The sequence below is a fragment of the Ailuropoda melanoleuca genome, chromosome 10, assembly GCF_002007445.2.
Source record: "Ailuropoda melanoleuca isolate Jingjing chromosome 10, ASM200744v2, whole genome shotgun sequence".
In the NCBI taxonomy this organism is placed as follows: domain Eukaryota; kingdom Metazoa; phylum Chordata; class Mammalia; order Carnivora; family Ursidae; genus Ailuropoda; species Ailuropoda melanoleuca.
This window is the reverse complement of record NC_048227.1, coordinates 6,915,800-6,930,804: the sequence shown is the minus strand read 5'-3', so window position 1 is coordinate 6,930,804 and position 15,005 is coordinate 6,915,800. Positions and strand designations below refer to the sequence as shown.

The 15,005-nt window shown below is 58.5% G+C and overlaps 1 protein-coding gene across 6 annotated transcripts; it reads left to right on the top strand.

The window, feature by feature from the left end:
* The first annotated feature begins 3,271 nt into the window (after window positions 1–3,271).
* Window positions 3,272–14,839, top strand: GIGYF1 (GRB10 interacting GYF protein 1). 6 transcript variants are annotated; one of them, XM_034669912.1, is made up of 28 exons: window positions 3,272–3,419; window positions 4,322–4,546; window positions 5,250–5,402; window positions 5,480–5,538; window positions 5,641–5,751; window positions 5,846–5,975; window positions 6,085–6,180; window positions 6,339–6,450; window positions 6,571–6,679; window positions 7,052–7,092; window positions 7,306–7,476; window positions 7,729–7,982; window positions 8,105–8,213; window positions 8,700–8,843; window positions 9,015–9,112; window positions 9,312–9,483; window positions 9,605–9,771; window positions 9,913–9,933; window positions 10,151–10,200; window positions 10,286–10,386; window positions 10,509–10,591; window positions 10,689–10,832; window positions 10,909–11,136; window positions 11,404–11,591; window positions 11,697–11,857; window positions 11,951–12,114; window positions 12,197–12,326; window positions 12,421–14,839. In XM_034669912.1, the coding sequence occupies exons 5-28, from the start codon at window positions 5,717–5,719 to the stop codon at window positions 12,471–12,473; spliced, it is 2,961 nt and encodes a 986-aa protein (XP_034525803.1). In that variant the 5' UTR covers window positions 3,272–3,419; window positions 4,322–4,546; window positions 5,250–5,402; window positions 5,480–5,538; window positions 5,641–5,716; the 3' UTR covers window positions 12,474–14,839. The 6 variants fall into 6 exon arrangements, with proteins under 6 accessions (XP_034525803.1, XP_034525801.1, XP_034525802.1 ...); XM_034669910.1 differs by having other exon boundaries at window positions 9,913–9,998; window positions 10,084–10,200; XM_034669911.1 differs by having other exon boundaries at window positions 9,898–9,933.
* The last annotated feature ends 166 nt before the right edge of the window (window positions 14,840–15,005 follow it).

Below are 15,005 nucleotides of genomic sequence, written 5' to 3'. Positions count from 1 at the left end.
CTGCGATGCCACCTGCGGCGGCCTCCGTCGCGACGGTCGCGCGTCACGTGCCGGGGAACAGCCGGAGAGCAGCCGGGGAGCGCCCCGTGGGGGACCCCCTCGACACCCCCCCACTGCAGGCCTTGCATCACGTGACGAGCCAGGCCCCGGGTCACGTGCAGGGGGGGGTCGGGGGCGGCGGGCGTCCGGGCTCCCCACTGGGCAGGCGGGCAGGCGCGAGGGCGTGCGGGTCGCTGGAGGCCGGAGCGGCGGAGGGGGCGGTGGCGGCGGCAGCAGCAGCGGCGGCGGCGGCGACTCGGAGGCCGAGCAGCCGCCGGCGGACTCGCCTGAGGGGCGGGGGCCCGAGCCAGAGCCAGAGCCGGCGCCGGACGGAAAAGGCGGCGGCGACGACGACGAGGCGGAGGAGGAGGAGGAGGANCCGGGTGGGCGGCCGCCCTCGCCCCTCGACCCCGCGCACCTGGCGCCCCCTCCCTGAAGGGCACGCTGTCCTCCCGGGCTGCCTGCCTCCTTCCCACCCCCGCGCTCCTAACGGTCGTCCTCCGGCCCCTCGGCAGCCCTGCCCGGCCCCCTCCCGTCCACCCGCATCCTCCGCCGGGCCCCTCTGGAGGCCCCCGACCCTAATGCCCGGCGCTCCCCGGAGACTTCCCCAATGTGCCTCCGGGCTCTTATCGGAATTAGCTGGGCCCTGCGGGTCTTAAAGTCCAGGCGTTCCATGACTTAGGCAAATGTGGAAGCCTTCTACTTAACCGAAGCACCTCCGTTGGGTCTTCACCTAAATTTCCTTTCAACGGGCGACATTAGTGCTTGGTCATTGGGGTCTCCTTTCTCCCTGTTGCCCGGCCGTTTCTAACACCTTAATCTTTCCCATCTCCAGGCCAGGCTTTCCCAGCCCAGCGCCTCTGATGCAGCAGCTCCCTGGCCACGGCCCCTCACACTTTGCCCTTTTTTCCCCCCAAGTTAACTTGAAAGAGACCCTCATCTTGCATTTCTTACCCAGTCATTATCACAATTCCCAGTAGCTTCCCGGTCTGGTCTTTCATAGGGCTCCAGCCCTGGGAGATGCTAAGTCAATTGTCGGCCTGTTCTTTCCTCCACCCACCCCAGTCTCACTCCCCTCTTGCTGCTTACTGCTGCTTATCCAAAACTCAGCCTGCATACCACCCTCTCCACTGTCCCTCCGAGCTGACATGCCAGTTGCACCTTGCCCCCCACCCCTGCCCTCTGCATGGGAAACCTCATGGATACCAACAGGCTGGTCCCCTTTGCAACTCATGATGTGGGAGTTTGCCCTCAGGATCCTTCCTCTGTACTTTTCTCTGTGCAGTCCCAGGCCACCAATCCCTCACCCAGCTCCAGTTTTATTTCCTAGTTGTGGGTCTGCTGTGTTATTGGGAAGGGTTGAAATAGATGTGGACTTGGCGTTGCTGCCATGGCCTGGGGACCAAGGGCCGTAAGGGTCCCATATGGTGATTACAGTCAAGTGAGTTGTGTTCCTGGACCTCTGGCCTGGCTTTTTTAGCCAGTGGACAAATTACTTTTGCTGTGATTTGATGAATCTAGGGACCCCAGTTCGCCCTTGTCTGTTTTTGGAGTTAGGGATAGAAAAAGCAACGCCACTTCAGAGAAAGGGAGAAGAGGTTACTATGTGAGGATTTAAAAAATTCTAAGGAGAAATTTTAAATGGCTTAAAACTCACAAAGTACTTAGGGTGGTTCCTGCTGCTTGTGCATCTCTTCTCTAGTCTTGAATAGAGTGTCTAGGAACATGGGGTCCCCTGTGGGGGCAGCTGCATCCTCCCTTCCTTGTTTTCCCTGGCTGGGTCCCAAGACTGGGCAAGTGGGCAGAAGGGATCAAATGAGGTAAAGTGTGAAAGCGCTTTGAAAACTTAACCAGTAAATGTGCCAAGGGGCGTTATTTGTCATCATGGCTCAGAGAGTAGAGAGCTGTGCTAACTGACCAGGCAGGGGGAACACGGGCTTGCACCCCTTCCTGAGCTTCAGAGTTATCCTACGTGCACGGAGAATCTTTCCATCCTGAGAAAGGGTGGAGTCACCTCCCAACAGGCTTGGGACTGGGCGCTTGCTGGTTGCTCAGATGTTGGGGAATTTGGGACTCCACTTCTGTTAATAGTGGTACCTTTCTGTGCCAAGGCACATTGTTCTGGAATGGGGCTAATTTTAGGGGTGATGGAATGAGGAAATAATGTTAACTTCGTATGTACTAGGACTGCCTATTCTTTGGATCTTTTTCTTCTGAGAGTTCTGAACCCCAAGAGAACAGGCTTCCCTCCTGTTCTGCAAGCCTGTTGTGAGCACCCTGGACCAGTATATGTTCTCTCCCCTCAATTCCAGCAGGGGGCAGCCTTTTAATAGCAATAATTCCAATGTCAGGGGAGGGAGGGTACACTGAGGCCTGAGAAAGAAGACGGGGCAGGCAGGGACAGAGGGAGCACGTTGGGAGATGAGGCAGAGATGCTGAAGGTAGGACCACGGGGTGTCGGGTAAGCTGGACTGAGCTTGTGAGGACATCCTTAGATTAAGTGGCCAGGAAAGAGTGCTGTTCCCAGTTCTATCTGCTCCCTGTCCTGGCTCTTTCCTTCACTGGAAAGGGACCCAAACAGTTGGCTTTGAGAGTTTGTGATAGAGAAACGTAGCAGAATGTTTTAAATCTCTTCTTGAGGATTTCCCTCTTGGCAGGATTTCAGATTTCTCTCATGGGATAGTATAATTAGGAAACGATTTCCTTGCCTTCTCTTCAGAGGGGAGACTGAATTGGAATAAATCGGTTTCTCTTGTCATTGTTTTTCCCAGTAAACACCGAGTAGGCTTTACTTGTGCTCCTGGTACAGGGGAAGGGTCCTCAAGCATGACAGTGTTGATACATTGGGCCAGCTAATTCCGTGGGGGGGGGGCGTCCTGTGTATGGTAGGGTGTGGAGCAGCATCCCTGCCCTCTACCCGTTAGACGCCAGTAGCGCCTTCCAGTCATGCCCACCAAAGCCATCTGCAGATACTGCCACATGTTCCCTGGGGAGCACAGCCCCTCCCCCCCCAATTGAGAACCACTGGCTTGGAGGAAACGCGGAGAAGACTCAAGTGGGTTGGAGGGGTGGGCACCATGGGGCGGCTTGGGTGCTGCTTTGCAGCCCTTCCTGCAGTCTGAGGAATGGCCGGCGGCCACCAGCTGCTGGGACAGGTCCTCCTGTGGCTGGGCTTGCCTGGAGACGCGGCTTTTTTTCTCCAGCTGCTCCTCTGCTTCCTCTGCCCTGACTGCCTTTTCCTTGCTTCTGCAGTTACCCTGCTTCTCACACCGGGAGCCACTCCTCCTCAGTTTGCTCCTCACATCCAGGACAGAAAGGCAAAGGCCAGAAGCGGAAGCGTCACGGAGAGCCGCCTTTGCCACTCCCTGGGAGGGAGAGAGGTGAGTTGTCCCCTGTCCTCGAAGCAGCCTTTCACACCCAGAGAGCTCTTCTGTCCCCCATCTTCCCCCTAAAGATGCGGCTCTTCTGGAATGAACTGCAGGAAGCTCAGAACAGTTTTTCCTGAGGTTTGTTTGAAGGAATGTGGGGTGTTTTCCTTGGAGTGAGGAAGACTTAGGTATGCAGTAGCTATTACTAAATGTCTTTTTTTCCCTTAACCTTTTTTTTTAATGGTGGTTAAATATACCATTTAACCAAGTTTTCGAGGGTCCAGTTCTGTGAGTTGAGGTATGTTCGTGTTGTGCGAACCATCCACCATCTGTCTCTGGAACTTCTTCATTTGCCCCATTCAGGCTGGCACTCAGTACCTGTTGAACAGCTCCCCACTCTCCTCACCCCCCAGCCTGTCTTTCTGCTCTCTGTGTTTTTAAATTAGATTCTTTAGGAATCTCACATAAGAGGAATCCTACAATATTCTTTTGTGACTGGGTTGTTTCATTTCACATAATGTCTTCAAGGTTGATTCGTTGGTCACTTTAAGTAGGGGTTGTAGCATGGGAAGAACGAACCTTACTCTGTTGTCTGGGAGGCCTGCTTAAATCCAGTGAAAGGAAGAGCTTTTCGACAGATGTACACGTGTCTCCTCACGGCCATGTGTGCCATGGTGTGCTCTGTCACCAGCAATGTCCAGTTGGGGCTGTTGTAGGAGAAATGCCCGGGTTGGGAGAGGTCCCCCTCGCTCCAGATGCTTTCCAAAGCTGCATTTCTTGCGAGGACGCTGGGATTCTGGCACTGGGTCCCATCTCTGTCAGAGCATTTTGCTTCATCTTCCTGTGTGCAGCTGAAAGTCAGAGCTACTCTCCCTTGGTCCCTCTGGTAGAAACCTTTCCTCCTTTCTTGCCAGAATTGTGGAGTCTTGGACTTGATGAAAACCTTGGAGGCACTCGGGTCCAGCCTTCCCACCAGCCAGTGAGGGAAGCCCCCGTGCAGCTCCCTAAGACCTTGCCCACCTGTCCTCGCTCGGAACCACCAGGGATGAGCCGCCTCCTGAGAGCCTCCTCTGCTGTTCCTTAGAGGGACAGGTCACTGCCACTGCCACTGCTTCTATCACCTTCATTTCTACTTTATGGTGAGGGGAGTTCCTTCCTAGTTTGTAGCATCATGATGTTCCCTTCTTGGTTCTTAGTGGTTACGATGGGCTCTTCCTGATCCGTGGGAAGGGTCTGGGTGTTGATTCCTGTTGGGTAAACCAGCCCGAGGGGGCACTGGCCCAATTTACCTGCCCGCAGCCTTCCGTGTGCCCTGTCTTTGGCCCTGGAATATGGCCTCCCCACCACCACTCCCCGTCTCCTGGCTTTCCCCACCAAATTGAATCCCTGAATTCTGGCCACCGACCAGGCAGCCCTGAGTTTTTTCAAAAGGGAAATAAGTTTGCTTCCAGACTTCATTTGTAATTTTTTTTTTCAGAACTGATGTTTTCTGTCTTGAGGATATGTTTGGCTCTGATAGGATTTTGTTTGCTTGCTTGTGTTTTATCTTTGTGTTGAGCATTCCCACATACCTCAAGCAGCCCTTTCCAGAATGCCATGGCACTCTGTGAGGGCGCTGAGACCAGCGCCTCGTTCAGCTCTGCTGATGGAATTAACTAGTCTGGAGACCTAATATGGGGGACATAGATAAGAAGCAGGGGCTGTGGCCTTCTGCCCTGGATAATTGGAAGCTTCCAGCAGCTGTAGATCTCCCTGTTACGCAGGACAAAGGAGGGCCAGAAGTGGGGAGGCCCATCTGGCCCATTGGTTTAACCCCAGCTTTGTTTCCTTCCTCTCGGTAAGGATCTTTCGCAGATGTGAAGCTCCCTCCTCGGGCACCACTGCAGTCAGATCATCATCCTGTAGCTTGGGGACCTTGGTTCATTCCAGCATAGGCCCCTGCCTGAAGAGAGCCCATTCCCAGCCCTACCTGCTTCCTGGGGGCAAGGCTGCCAAGTGAGTCTGGGGCGGAGGGTGGCAACCCCTGCTGAAGCTGGCAGGGGCTCTAGCTGCCGTTTCCTCCCCTCCCCCAGGTCTTCCCTCATCGTGACAGTTCGCTTAACACATGGTGTGTGGCACGTGGCTGGCTTAGGTGAATCCTTTCAGAGTTCATTAGGTGGGACTCTATACCTTGTTCTCTTGTGGTTCTCTGGGTGTGCTGTTTCCAAGGCCTAGCATCCCTGTGCCTCCACAGGTGTTTGGAGAGTGAACGCCAGGTCTCCTCTCCCCTCTGCAGCCCCTCTGACCTCGAGAACACGCCCAGCTCCATAATGGCAGCAGAGACCCTCAATTTTGGGCCGGAATGGTGAGTCAGACGTGCTCTGGAGGGCTTGGAGAAGCCAGGAAGAATAGAGTTGCTCAGACTCCTGTCTCTTTCCTTCTCTGTGTCCGTTTCCTAGGTTGAGGGCCCTTTCCAGTGGTGGCAGCGTGGCCTCCCCACCCCCATCCCCCGCCATGCCCAAATACAAGCTGGCTGACTATCGCTATGGGCGAGAAGAGATGCTGGCTCTCTACGTCAAGGAGAACAAGGTGGGGGTAGGCGGGTGTGGGGTATTTGGCCCCGTTGCCCATTTGGTCTCATTCAGTAGAGCGGGTCCGGGAGCACGTGGGATCCTGGCTCTCGTGCCCCGATTGACAGGTGCCTGACGAGCTGCAGGACAAGGAGTTCACTGCGGTGCTGCAGGAGGAGCCGCTGCAGCCCCTGGCGCTGGAGCCTCTGACTGAGGAGGAGCAGGTGGGGCTGGGCCGGGGCAGTGCACGGCAGGGCGCTGGGCCTTCACCTTGCAGAGAGGGGCTGAAGCTGGGAAGATAGATGGTGGGGGTTATAGTTCTGGGCAGGGGAGGGGGGGCGGGTGCCTGGGTCCTCACTCCCATCCCTGGCTCCCTCCTCAGAGAAACTTCTCCCTGTCAGTGAACAGTGTGGCTGTGCTGAGGCTGATGGGGAAAGGGGCTGGCCCCCCCCTAAGTGGCACCTCCCGTGGCAGGGGCAGCACTCGGAGCCGAGGTAGAGGGGATGACTGTGTGTTCTGGGGGCGGGCCAAGGCGGGGGGGCGGGGACTGTGGTTTTGAGGTTGCAGAGAGATGGTCAGGCAGGTTTCTCACGTGTATCTTGTCCTTTCTCCAGGCCGAGGCCGTGGTGACAGTTGCTTTTACCAAAGAAGCATTGAAGAAGGCGATGGGGCCTTTGGCCGAAACCCCCGGGAGATCCAGCGTAGCCAGAGTTGGGATGACAGGTGCTGGCAGCATAGTTGCAGAGCAGACAGAAGCCCTGTGGCTCAGTCCTTGGAGGGCGGCTCGGGTCTTTGTCGTCAGAGGGCAACAGAAGACCCACCAAATAAGCCCTGGTCACACATTTTCGTCTTTGACTCACTGCCTGTGGCCTGCTCCTTTTCCTTCTGATTCTTAGTGCCTGTTTACCCTGTGACCTTTTCTGCATGCCCTCCTGGGCTCCCTCCCAAGCCTGACTTATCCCTAGTAGCCCCGCCCCTGTGCCCTCCCTCTTTCCACCCCTCTCAGGGCAGAAGGGACAAGGTGTGCAGAGATGCTGTGAGTTGGAGGGTGGGTGGAATCTGTCCTCCTTTGACCAACACCTTTTCCTTCTGCAGAGGCGAGAGAAGGTTTGAGAAGTCGGCGAGGAGGGATGGAGGTATGGAGAGTGGCAATGGCCAGGTCCTGAAGGTCATTGAGAGGTGGGGGGAGGATTGAAATGGGCAGTGCCGTAAGGGGATTGTTTTCCTAAGGGAGGTGGTGGGGCAGGAGGGCCTGGAGCTGGGCTCTTCTTTACTGCAAGGTCTATAGTAAGAGTCTTCCAGGGACCGTCGCTGCCGTTCCGCTGACTGTGTCTTCCCCCACCCCCAAGCACGATCCGGGTTTGAGGAGGGAGGGGCTGGCCCGAGGAAGGAACATGCCCGCTCAGATAGCGAGAACTGGCGTTCTCTTCGAGAGGAGCAAGAGGAAGAGGAGGAGGGCAGTTGGAGACTTGGGGCAGGACCCCGGCGAGATGGCGACCGCTGGCGCTCAGCCAGCCCTGGTGAGGTTGGGGCCGGATGAGTGTTGTGGGGTCTGAGGGTGGCAGAAGGTCATTGAGAGGTGGGGGGGGGGTTGAAATGGGCGGTGCTGTGTGAGGTGACCATGTGAGGTTGGGCTCCCGCGGCCGGGCAGAGGGCACAGAAAGCTTTCTGGAGTGGAGTGGGTGGGAGGGGAGGTCCTGGAGGGCAGAAGGGTGAATGAAGGCTGGCTTGACTGGGGTACTGACCTTCGTTCTCTGACTTTTCCTGCCCAGATGGTGGCCCCCGCTCTGCTGGCTGGCGGGAACATGGGGACCGGCGTCGCAAGTTTGAATTTGATTTGCGAGGGGATCGAGGAGGGTGTAGTGAAGAGGAAGGGCGGGGTGGGGGAGGCAGCTCTCACCTCCGGAGGTGCCGAGGACCTGACGGCTTTGAGGAAGACAAGGATGGGCTCCCAGAGTGGTGCCTGGATGACGAGGATGAAGAGATGGGCACCTTCGATGCCTCTGGGGCTTTCCTGCCTCTCAAGGTAGCGGAGGAAACACAGGGACGGTCTCTGCTGGAGGGTGGTGGGACCTATCCTGGTGGGGCTCTTGCTCCCACCTGTTCATCTATCTCTCGCTCCCCACCGTGTCCCCTAACCCTGTGCAGAAGGGCCCCAAGGAGCCCATTCCTGAGGAGCAGGAGCTCGACTTCCAGGGCCTGGAGGAAGAGGAAGAAGAGCCTTCTGAAGGGCTAGAGGAGGGGGGGCCTGAGGCAGGTGAGCCTACGGGGTGGGGTGGGGTGGAGGAGGAGTGCCTTAGGCCAGGCAGGCAGAGGGGCCCTCACCAGGCTGTGCCCACCCGCCTTTAGGAGAAGGCGGCTTGGGAGAAAAGCAGGTGTTGCCAGGTGTGGGGGGAACACCGCGGGCCGTGTCTGAAAGGCAGTGTGTCAGTTCAGACTCGGGCGTAATCACGGTGATCTGTGCGAATCCTTTGAAGAGTCTGAAGAACGTGACGTTAAGTCTGTGGTGGTGTGTGTACAGCCTTGGGCAGTGATGTGGACACGTGCATGACGTGTCCAGTGTTGCAAGGTGGGTTTGTGGTGCTGATTTGCTGGGTGTTAGCAGAGTTGAGCAAAGTTAGAGGGGTGGATTCAAGGCCCAGAGGTCTAGGTTCTGGCCACAAATGGGGGATTTGTGTCAGATCATTTTTAAGGCCTTCTAGCTCTTTGGTTTTGAGTTCTGGTAAATACGTGTTTCTTTCAGGAGGGAAGGAACTGACTCCACTACCTCCTCAGGAGGAGAAGGCCAGTTCCCCATCCCCACTGCCCACCTTGGGCCCACTCTGGGGAGCTAATGGGGAAGGTGATGACGCTGCAGACAAGGACCTGCCGGCAGCAGCAGCTGAAGGTAGTGGAGGACGTGGGCAGGGGTGGGGGGCTCCTCTTCCTTGTGGTGGGATGGAGGTACCTAAGGCATCTTGGGGGGTGAAGGGGTGGTCCACTTTTATGGAACAAGGGTAAATAGGGTAGCGTTTCATTCTGTTTTCTGGACCCCCCATTCCACTTCCTTTGCTTCTAGACGATGGGAGGGGAATGCCGCTGAGTCCTGGGGTAGGCTCACCCTCTGGCCCGCCTGGAGATCTGGAGGATGATGAAGGCCTGAAGCACCTGCAGCAGGTGTGGGGGGCTTCGGAAGGCTCTGGGGATCCTGCCCTGTGGGGGACAGAGAACCACTGTTCTATCTGTCCCTGCGCAGTTCATGCTTTCCCCATTTGTTCCTCTGCATTGTGACCCGACCTGACCCCGCGCCGATCTTAGCTCCAGCCCTGCCCTGTTGTTGTTCTGTTGAGCCTTCCCTCTCTCCCTGGTCTCCCAGGAGGCGGAGAAGCTGGTGGCCTCCCTGCAGGACAGCTCCCTGGAAGAGGAGCAGTTCACGGCCGCCATGCAGGCCCAAGGCTTGCGCCACTCAGCAGCTGCCACTGCCCTCCCTCTCAGCCACGGTGCAGCCCGGAAGTGGTTCTACAAGGACCCCCAGGGGGAGATCCAAGGTGCCCATGGGGAGTGAGGGCCGCGCAGGAGGGGCTGCTGGGGGCAGGGGGTCACCACCATTCTCATTCAGGGCTTCTCTGGCACAGCTTTCTGACCGAGGTCCCCCTTCCCTTGGTCCAGGCCCCTTCACAACACAGGAGATGGCAGAGTGGTTCCAGGCGGGCTACTTCTCCATGGCGCTGCTTGTGAAGCGGGGCTGTGATGAGGGCTTCCAGCCACTGGGTGAGGTGATCAAGATGTGGGGTCGTGTGCCCTTTGCCCCAGGACCCTCACCACCCCCACTGCTGGTGAGCACTGCCGCCGCGGGGAGGCGCGAGGAGGGAAAGCGGGAGCCAGGTGGGGCTGGGCAGATGGCAGCCGGGGTGCAGGGTGAGGTGAGGTCAGAGCCACAGGAGCGCTCTGGCCCTCATCAGGGCAACATGGACCAGGAGCGGCTGAAGAAGCAGCAGGAGCTGGCTGCGGCGGCCTTGTACCAGCAGCTGCAGCACCAGCAGTTTCTGCAGCTGGTCGGCAGGTATGGGCGCCTGGAAGGCCTTGGCGGTCAGGCCGGGTGCGGGCCGTGTGGCCTCCGCCGCTGACGCCCGTCTCTGTGTCTGTAGCCGGCCGCTCCCGCAGTGTGCACTCCGGGAAAAGGCGACTCTGGGGGACCTGAGCCCGCCGCAGCAGCAGCAGCTCACTGCGTTCCTGCAGCAGCTCCAGGCGCTCAAACCGCCCAGGTTCGGGTGCTGGTCTCTTCTGGGGGTGAGGGGGGCAGCCCCAAGAGGAACTCGGAGTTCTGAGGATCACTGCTTTGCTTCTCAGAGGTGGGGACCAGAACCTGCTCCCGACCATGAACCGGTCCTTGTCGGTGCCAGATTCGGGCCCCCTCTGGGACATACATACCTCAGCCTCATCACAGTCAGGTGTGTGGCCTGCCTGTTCCCTGCCCCCATGTGAGTGGGGGGCTCTGTGTGCTCCCGCCCTCTGGCCGCTCCAGCCCAGTCGAGCCTGAGCCGCCTCCTGCAACTGCCCTTGCTTTCTGCAGGCGGTGAGGCCAGTCTTTGGGACATACCAATTAACTCTTCGACTCAGGGTCCAATTCTAGAACAACTCCAGCTGCAACACAAAGTGAGTAGGCTTTCTGGGGCTGGGGTCCTTGGGCGGCGAGGCCCCCACGGGTGAGCTCTTTGGGGAGCTCTGCCATCTGAGCTCTTGGCTGTGCCAGTTCCAAGAGCGCAGAGAAGTGGAGCTCAGGGCGAAGCGGGAGGAGGAGGAGCGCAAGCGGCGGGAGGAGAAGCGGCGGCAGCAGCAGCAGCAGGAGGAGCAGAAGCGGCGGCAGGAGGAGGAGGAGCTGTTCCGGCGCAAGCAGGTGTGTGCCGCGCCGCGCCGCCCTCGCCCCCTGGCCCGGGCCAGGCCGCTGGCCCTCACCACGTCGCTCGGTCCAGGTGCGGCAGCAGGAGCTCCTGCTGAAGCTGCTGCAGCAGCAGCAGGTGGCGGCCGCTGTCCCAGTGCCACCGGCGCCCAGCTCCCCGCCCCCGCTGTGGGCCGGCCTGGCCAAGCAGGGGCTCTCCATGAAGACGCTGCTTGAGCTGCAGCTGGAGGGGGAGCGGCAGCTGCACAAGCAGCCCCCTCCCCGGGAGCCGTCGCGGGCCCAGGCCCCCAACCACCGCGCGGTGAGCAGGCTGGCCCTTCCCCCGCTGACCGGCGTTTTTTGAGCCCTCGGGAACCCCTTCCAGTCAGCTCCCAGGGTGATCCGGGGTGGGGAGGATCGCTGAGTCCCGACTTTGCAGCCTGGGTGCTGGTCTGTACGTGACTCTGAAGCGGTTCTCTTCTGGGCGGCCCTCACCTCGCCCCACTCGGCCGCCTCCGTGAGCTTCCCCACTTAGCTGTTCTAGCGTGTGTGTCCATATTTGGGCCACTCTGATTTTTGCCATCTGTAGCAGCTTGGGGGCCTGGGCTCGGCCCCCCTGAACCAGTGGGTATCTGAGGCTGGGCCGCTGTGGGGCGGGCCCGACAAGAGTGGGGGCGGCAGCGGTGGCCCGGGGCTCTGGGAGGACACCCTCAAGAGCGGCGGGAGCCTGGCCCGCAGCCTGGGCCTGAAGAACAGCCGGAGCAGCCCCTCTCTCAGGTGGGTGCCGGGGCCCGCAGGCTCCATCCGGGCTCGGGCAGGGGTGGAAGGACGTGGCAGGCCTCAGCTGATGTCTCGCCTCTCATTCGTCCCCGGCCCGCTCAGTGACTCGTACGGCCACCTGTCAGGCCGGCCTGTGCGCAAAAAGACGGAGGAGGAGGAGAAGCTGCTGAAGCTGCTGCAGGGCATCCCCAGGCCCCAGGATGGCTTCACCCAGTGGTGCGAGCAGATGCTGCACACACTGAGCACCGCGGGCAGCCTGGACGGTACAGGCCGCAGACCTGGGGGGCTGGGCGGGGCCAGCGCTTCCGGGCCTGCCTCGGGTGGGCTCTGACCGCCACCACCCCCCCACCCCTCAGTGCCCATGGCTGTAGCGATCCTCAAGGAGGTGGAATCCCCCTACGACGTCCACGATTATATCCGTTCCTGCTTGGGGGACACGCTGGAAGCCAAAGAATTTGCCAAACAGTTCCTGGAGCGGAGGGCCAAGCAGAAAGCCAGCCAGCAGCGGCAGCAGCAGCAGGTGAGGCTTCGAGGGCCCCTGGCGGGTGGGGTGAGGCTGCCCCTCACCCTGCTGACCCAGCCTCCCTCTTTGAGCCTCACAGGAGGCATGGCTGAGCAGTGGCTCCCTACAGACAGCCTTTCAGACCAACCACAGCACCAAACTCGGCCCTGGGGAGGGCAGCAAGGCCAAGAGGCGGGCGCTGATGCTGCACTCAGATCCTAGCATCTTGGGTGAGTTTGGGGGTGTGGCCATGAAGGAGGCTGTTTACTCAGTAGGGGCCAGGAGCCTGGGGAGAGCTCAAACCCAGCTTCTCCCCGGCTTCAGGGTACTCCCTGCACGGACCTTCTGGTGAGATCGAGAGCGTGGATGACTACTGACCAGCCCGTCCCACCAGCCCCTGGGCTGTAGGCCAGGGGCGGCAGCAGCGGCTTGGACCCTTGGGTCCCCAGCCTGCAGGCTCCCCACAAGGAGCATAGGAGGAAGCAGGGGCAGGGTCCCCAGCACTTGTTACAAACCACACGATGCACCTTAACTCACCCACCACGAGGCACTTTACAGATTGGGGGGAAGGGTTTTTGGTTTTGTTTTTGTTTTCGTTGTTTTTTTTTTTCTTTAAAAAAAAATTTTTTTAAACAACCCTGAAGAAAACGTTAGGAGACAAAAAAAAAAAAAAAAAAGTTAAAAACTAGACTCTAAGCGCCCCTTCCCCCTCTAGGGACAGTGAGGGTGACGATGGAAAGTCCACAGAGCTTTTTTGGGATTTTTGGGTTTTGTTGGGTTTTTTTGTTTGTTTTTTGGGTTTTTTTTTGTTTGTTTTTTAAGAAAAAAGAAAATGAAAAAAAAAGTTAGGAGATTGAAAGAAAAAACACACTGTTATTTTGGGGCAGTGGGGACACAGGCCCCACGGACCTGTCCTGCCTGGCCCCCAAGGCTGCACTTACCCTCCCTGCCCCGCAAGGTGGGCCATTGGGGTAACTGGAAGCTGGGGTGCCAGCAGTTTGCACAGCGAGGCCCCCTCAGCCCCGCCAGCCGGACCCGCTGTGAACGGCTCCCTTTGTTGCTGTGACTGTGGCAGAGGTGTCCGGGGTAGGGGCCAAAGTAGCCCCTTGGCTTTGCTGCTTTGGGGGAAAGTTGCACAAATGGGCCGGGCCGCCTCAGCTCTCTAGGCTGCCATCCTGTGCTGGCTGACGAGGTAGAGGGGAAAGGGCCAGCCGTGCCAACCTCATCTGGCTGTCAGGGTGGTAGAACTTCCACTCTGGCCCTGGTGAGGGGCTTCCCCCACTGCTGCCATTTGGGGGGAACGGCCTGGGTGTGAAGCTGAAAGCCTCAGCTCCCTGCCTTGCCACATGAATGTATTCTTTGGGCCACAAGCCCCTGCTGCGCCTTCTGCCTCAACCCTGCGCGAGGCGGGAATGGAGCAGTTCCTCCAGGAGCTGGAGAGAGAGGCACCACTTAATGACTGTTTTCTCCTGTGAAAGGGGCAAGAGGAGGGCCTGGGAGGCCAAGGGAGTGGGCAGCATGGGGCTTCAGGTTGCGGTGTGGGGGCCGTTAGAAGGGAGTTCCCTCCTGCAGCCAGCTGTGTGGGCTGTGGACCACCCAGCTCCACTCTGACCCCTCCATTGACCAAATGGGAGAGGAGCAAGTGGCCTCTCTCCTTCCTGCTCCCCTGATGCATTTTTAATGTTGTGTAGGGTGCGGGGGTCAAGAATAGAAGTGTCGTCTCTCCTGGGTCAGGGGTAGGCTGCCCTTCTGTTACTCACCAACTTCTTTTCCCAATCACCTACCTGGGTTTGTCTCCATTTGTTTTTGGGTTTTTTTGTTTTGTTTTTTTGTTTTTTAAACAGCTTGTATCTTTTGGGTTTCTCATTTAACTTCTCCCATCGACCTCATTGCTCAGAGCGCAGTATTAGGGCAGGATTCTGCCACTGCCTCCCCTCCATGAATGTATTTATCCTTCCTGCCCTGGGGAAATGGGGAGTAGCCCCTTTTCTTTCCCCATCCATCCCCAGAGAGACCACATTTTGTTTCTGTTTTGTTTTTTTGTTTTGCACCAAAGTGGCAACTGGGTCAGTGTTGGGGGATAAAGCTGGCCTCGGGGGTGGAGGGGCACCCTCCACCTGCTTCTCCCTGGTTTCAACAGTGTTAGCGTCCGTGAAAAGACAATATTCTCTCTAAAGCAATAAGGGGGTGATGGGCCAGGGGGAAATGTCTTGCTGCTGCTGGCCCCCCAGCTCCCCCCTTCCTCACGCCAGTATTTGGCGGCATTAGAGGTGTCGGGGGAGTACTGTTGTGACTGAATGTAACCGCCCCCACCCCTGCCGCAGCCAATGCAGGGGAGGGGGGTAACACTCTTCCCTGTCTCTTCCTTCCCCTTCCCCCCCAGCTAAAGAGACTTTGAATTTAGGGGGCCCTTGAGCCTGGAGAGGCCTTAACCCTGTGAGGAAGTGTAGGGGGAGCCCTCTCCCACCCCATCCCCTTCTGAGAGTGGTCAATGTTTACAAGCCCCTGAGCCCCCCAGCCCAGGGACTCCACCCCCATTGCTGTCCTTTCCCACCTGTCTTCCTGGGCCCCAGCTGCTCTCCCACCCTCTCTGGGTTGGGGTGAGTGCAGGGGCTGTTCTGTATCCCCTTGTCTGCCTTGGACCCACAATCTCCCCTACCGCCACCCTGTGTGACTCCCCTCTCTTCTACCTGCCCCTGTAAATATTCCCCTTCCCCCAATAAAACTTGGTGTGTGTTCTCCCCTTCTGCTTCTGTGTCTTTTCTTGGGGAAACAGAGAACAGGCTAAGCGCTAGGAACGGGAAGAGCTGTGGCCAGGGGCAGCTGCGGGCAGCCAGCCAGAGTCAGAGGGCTGGGCGTGTTTGGGAGCATCCATGGCCCTGCTGGGCAAGAGGTCCTCCTGCCTGACT

Bases quoted from the DNA above. Each gene is read 5' to 3' on its own strand.
- GIGYF1 (XM_034669908.1), top strand. From the start codon at position 5,717: ATGGCAGCAGAGACCCTCAATTTTGGGCCGGAATG. The intron at 7,983-8,104 runs GTAGCGGAGGAA...AACCCTGTGCAG, and splicing joins GGGCTTTCCTGCCTCTCAAG to AAGGGCCCCAAGGAGCCCAT. The intron at 12,327-12,420 runs GTGAGTTTGGGG...CCCCGGCTTCAG, and splicing joins CTCAGATCCTAGCATCTTGG to GGTACTCCCTGCACGGACCT.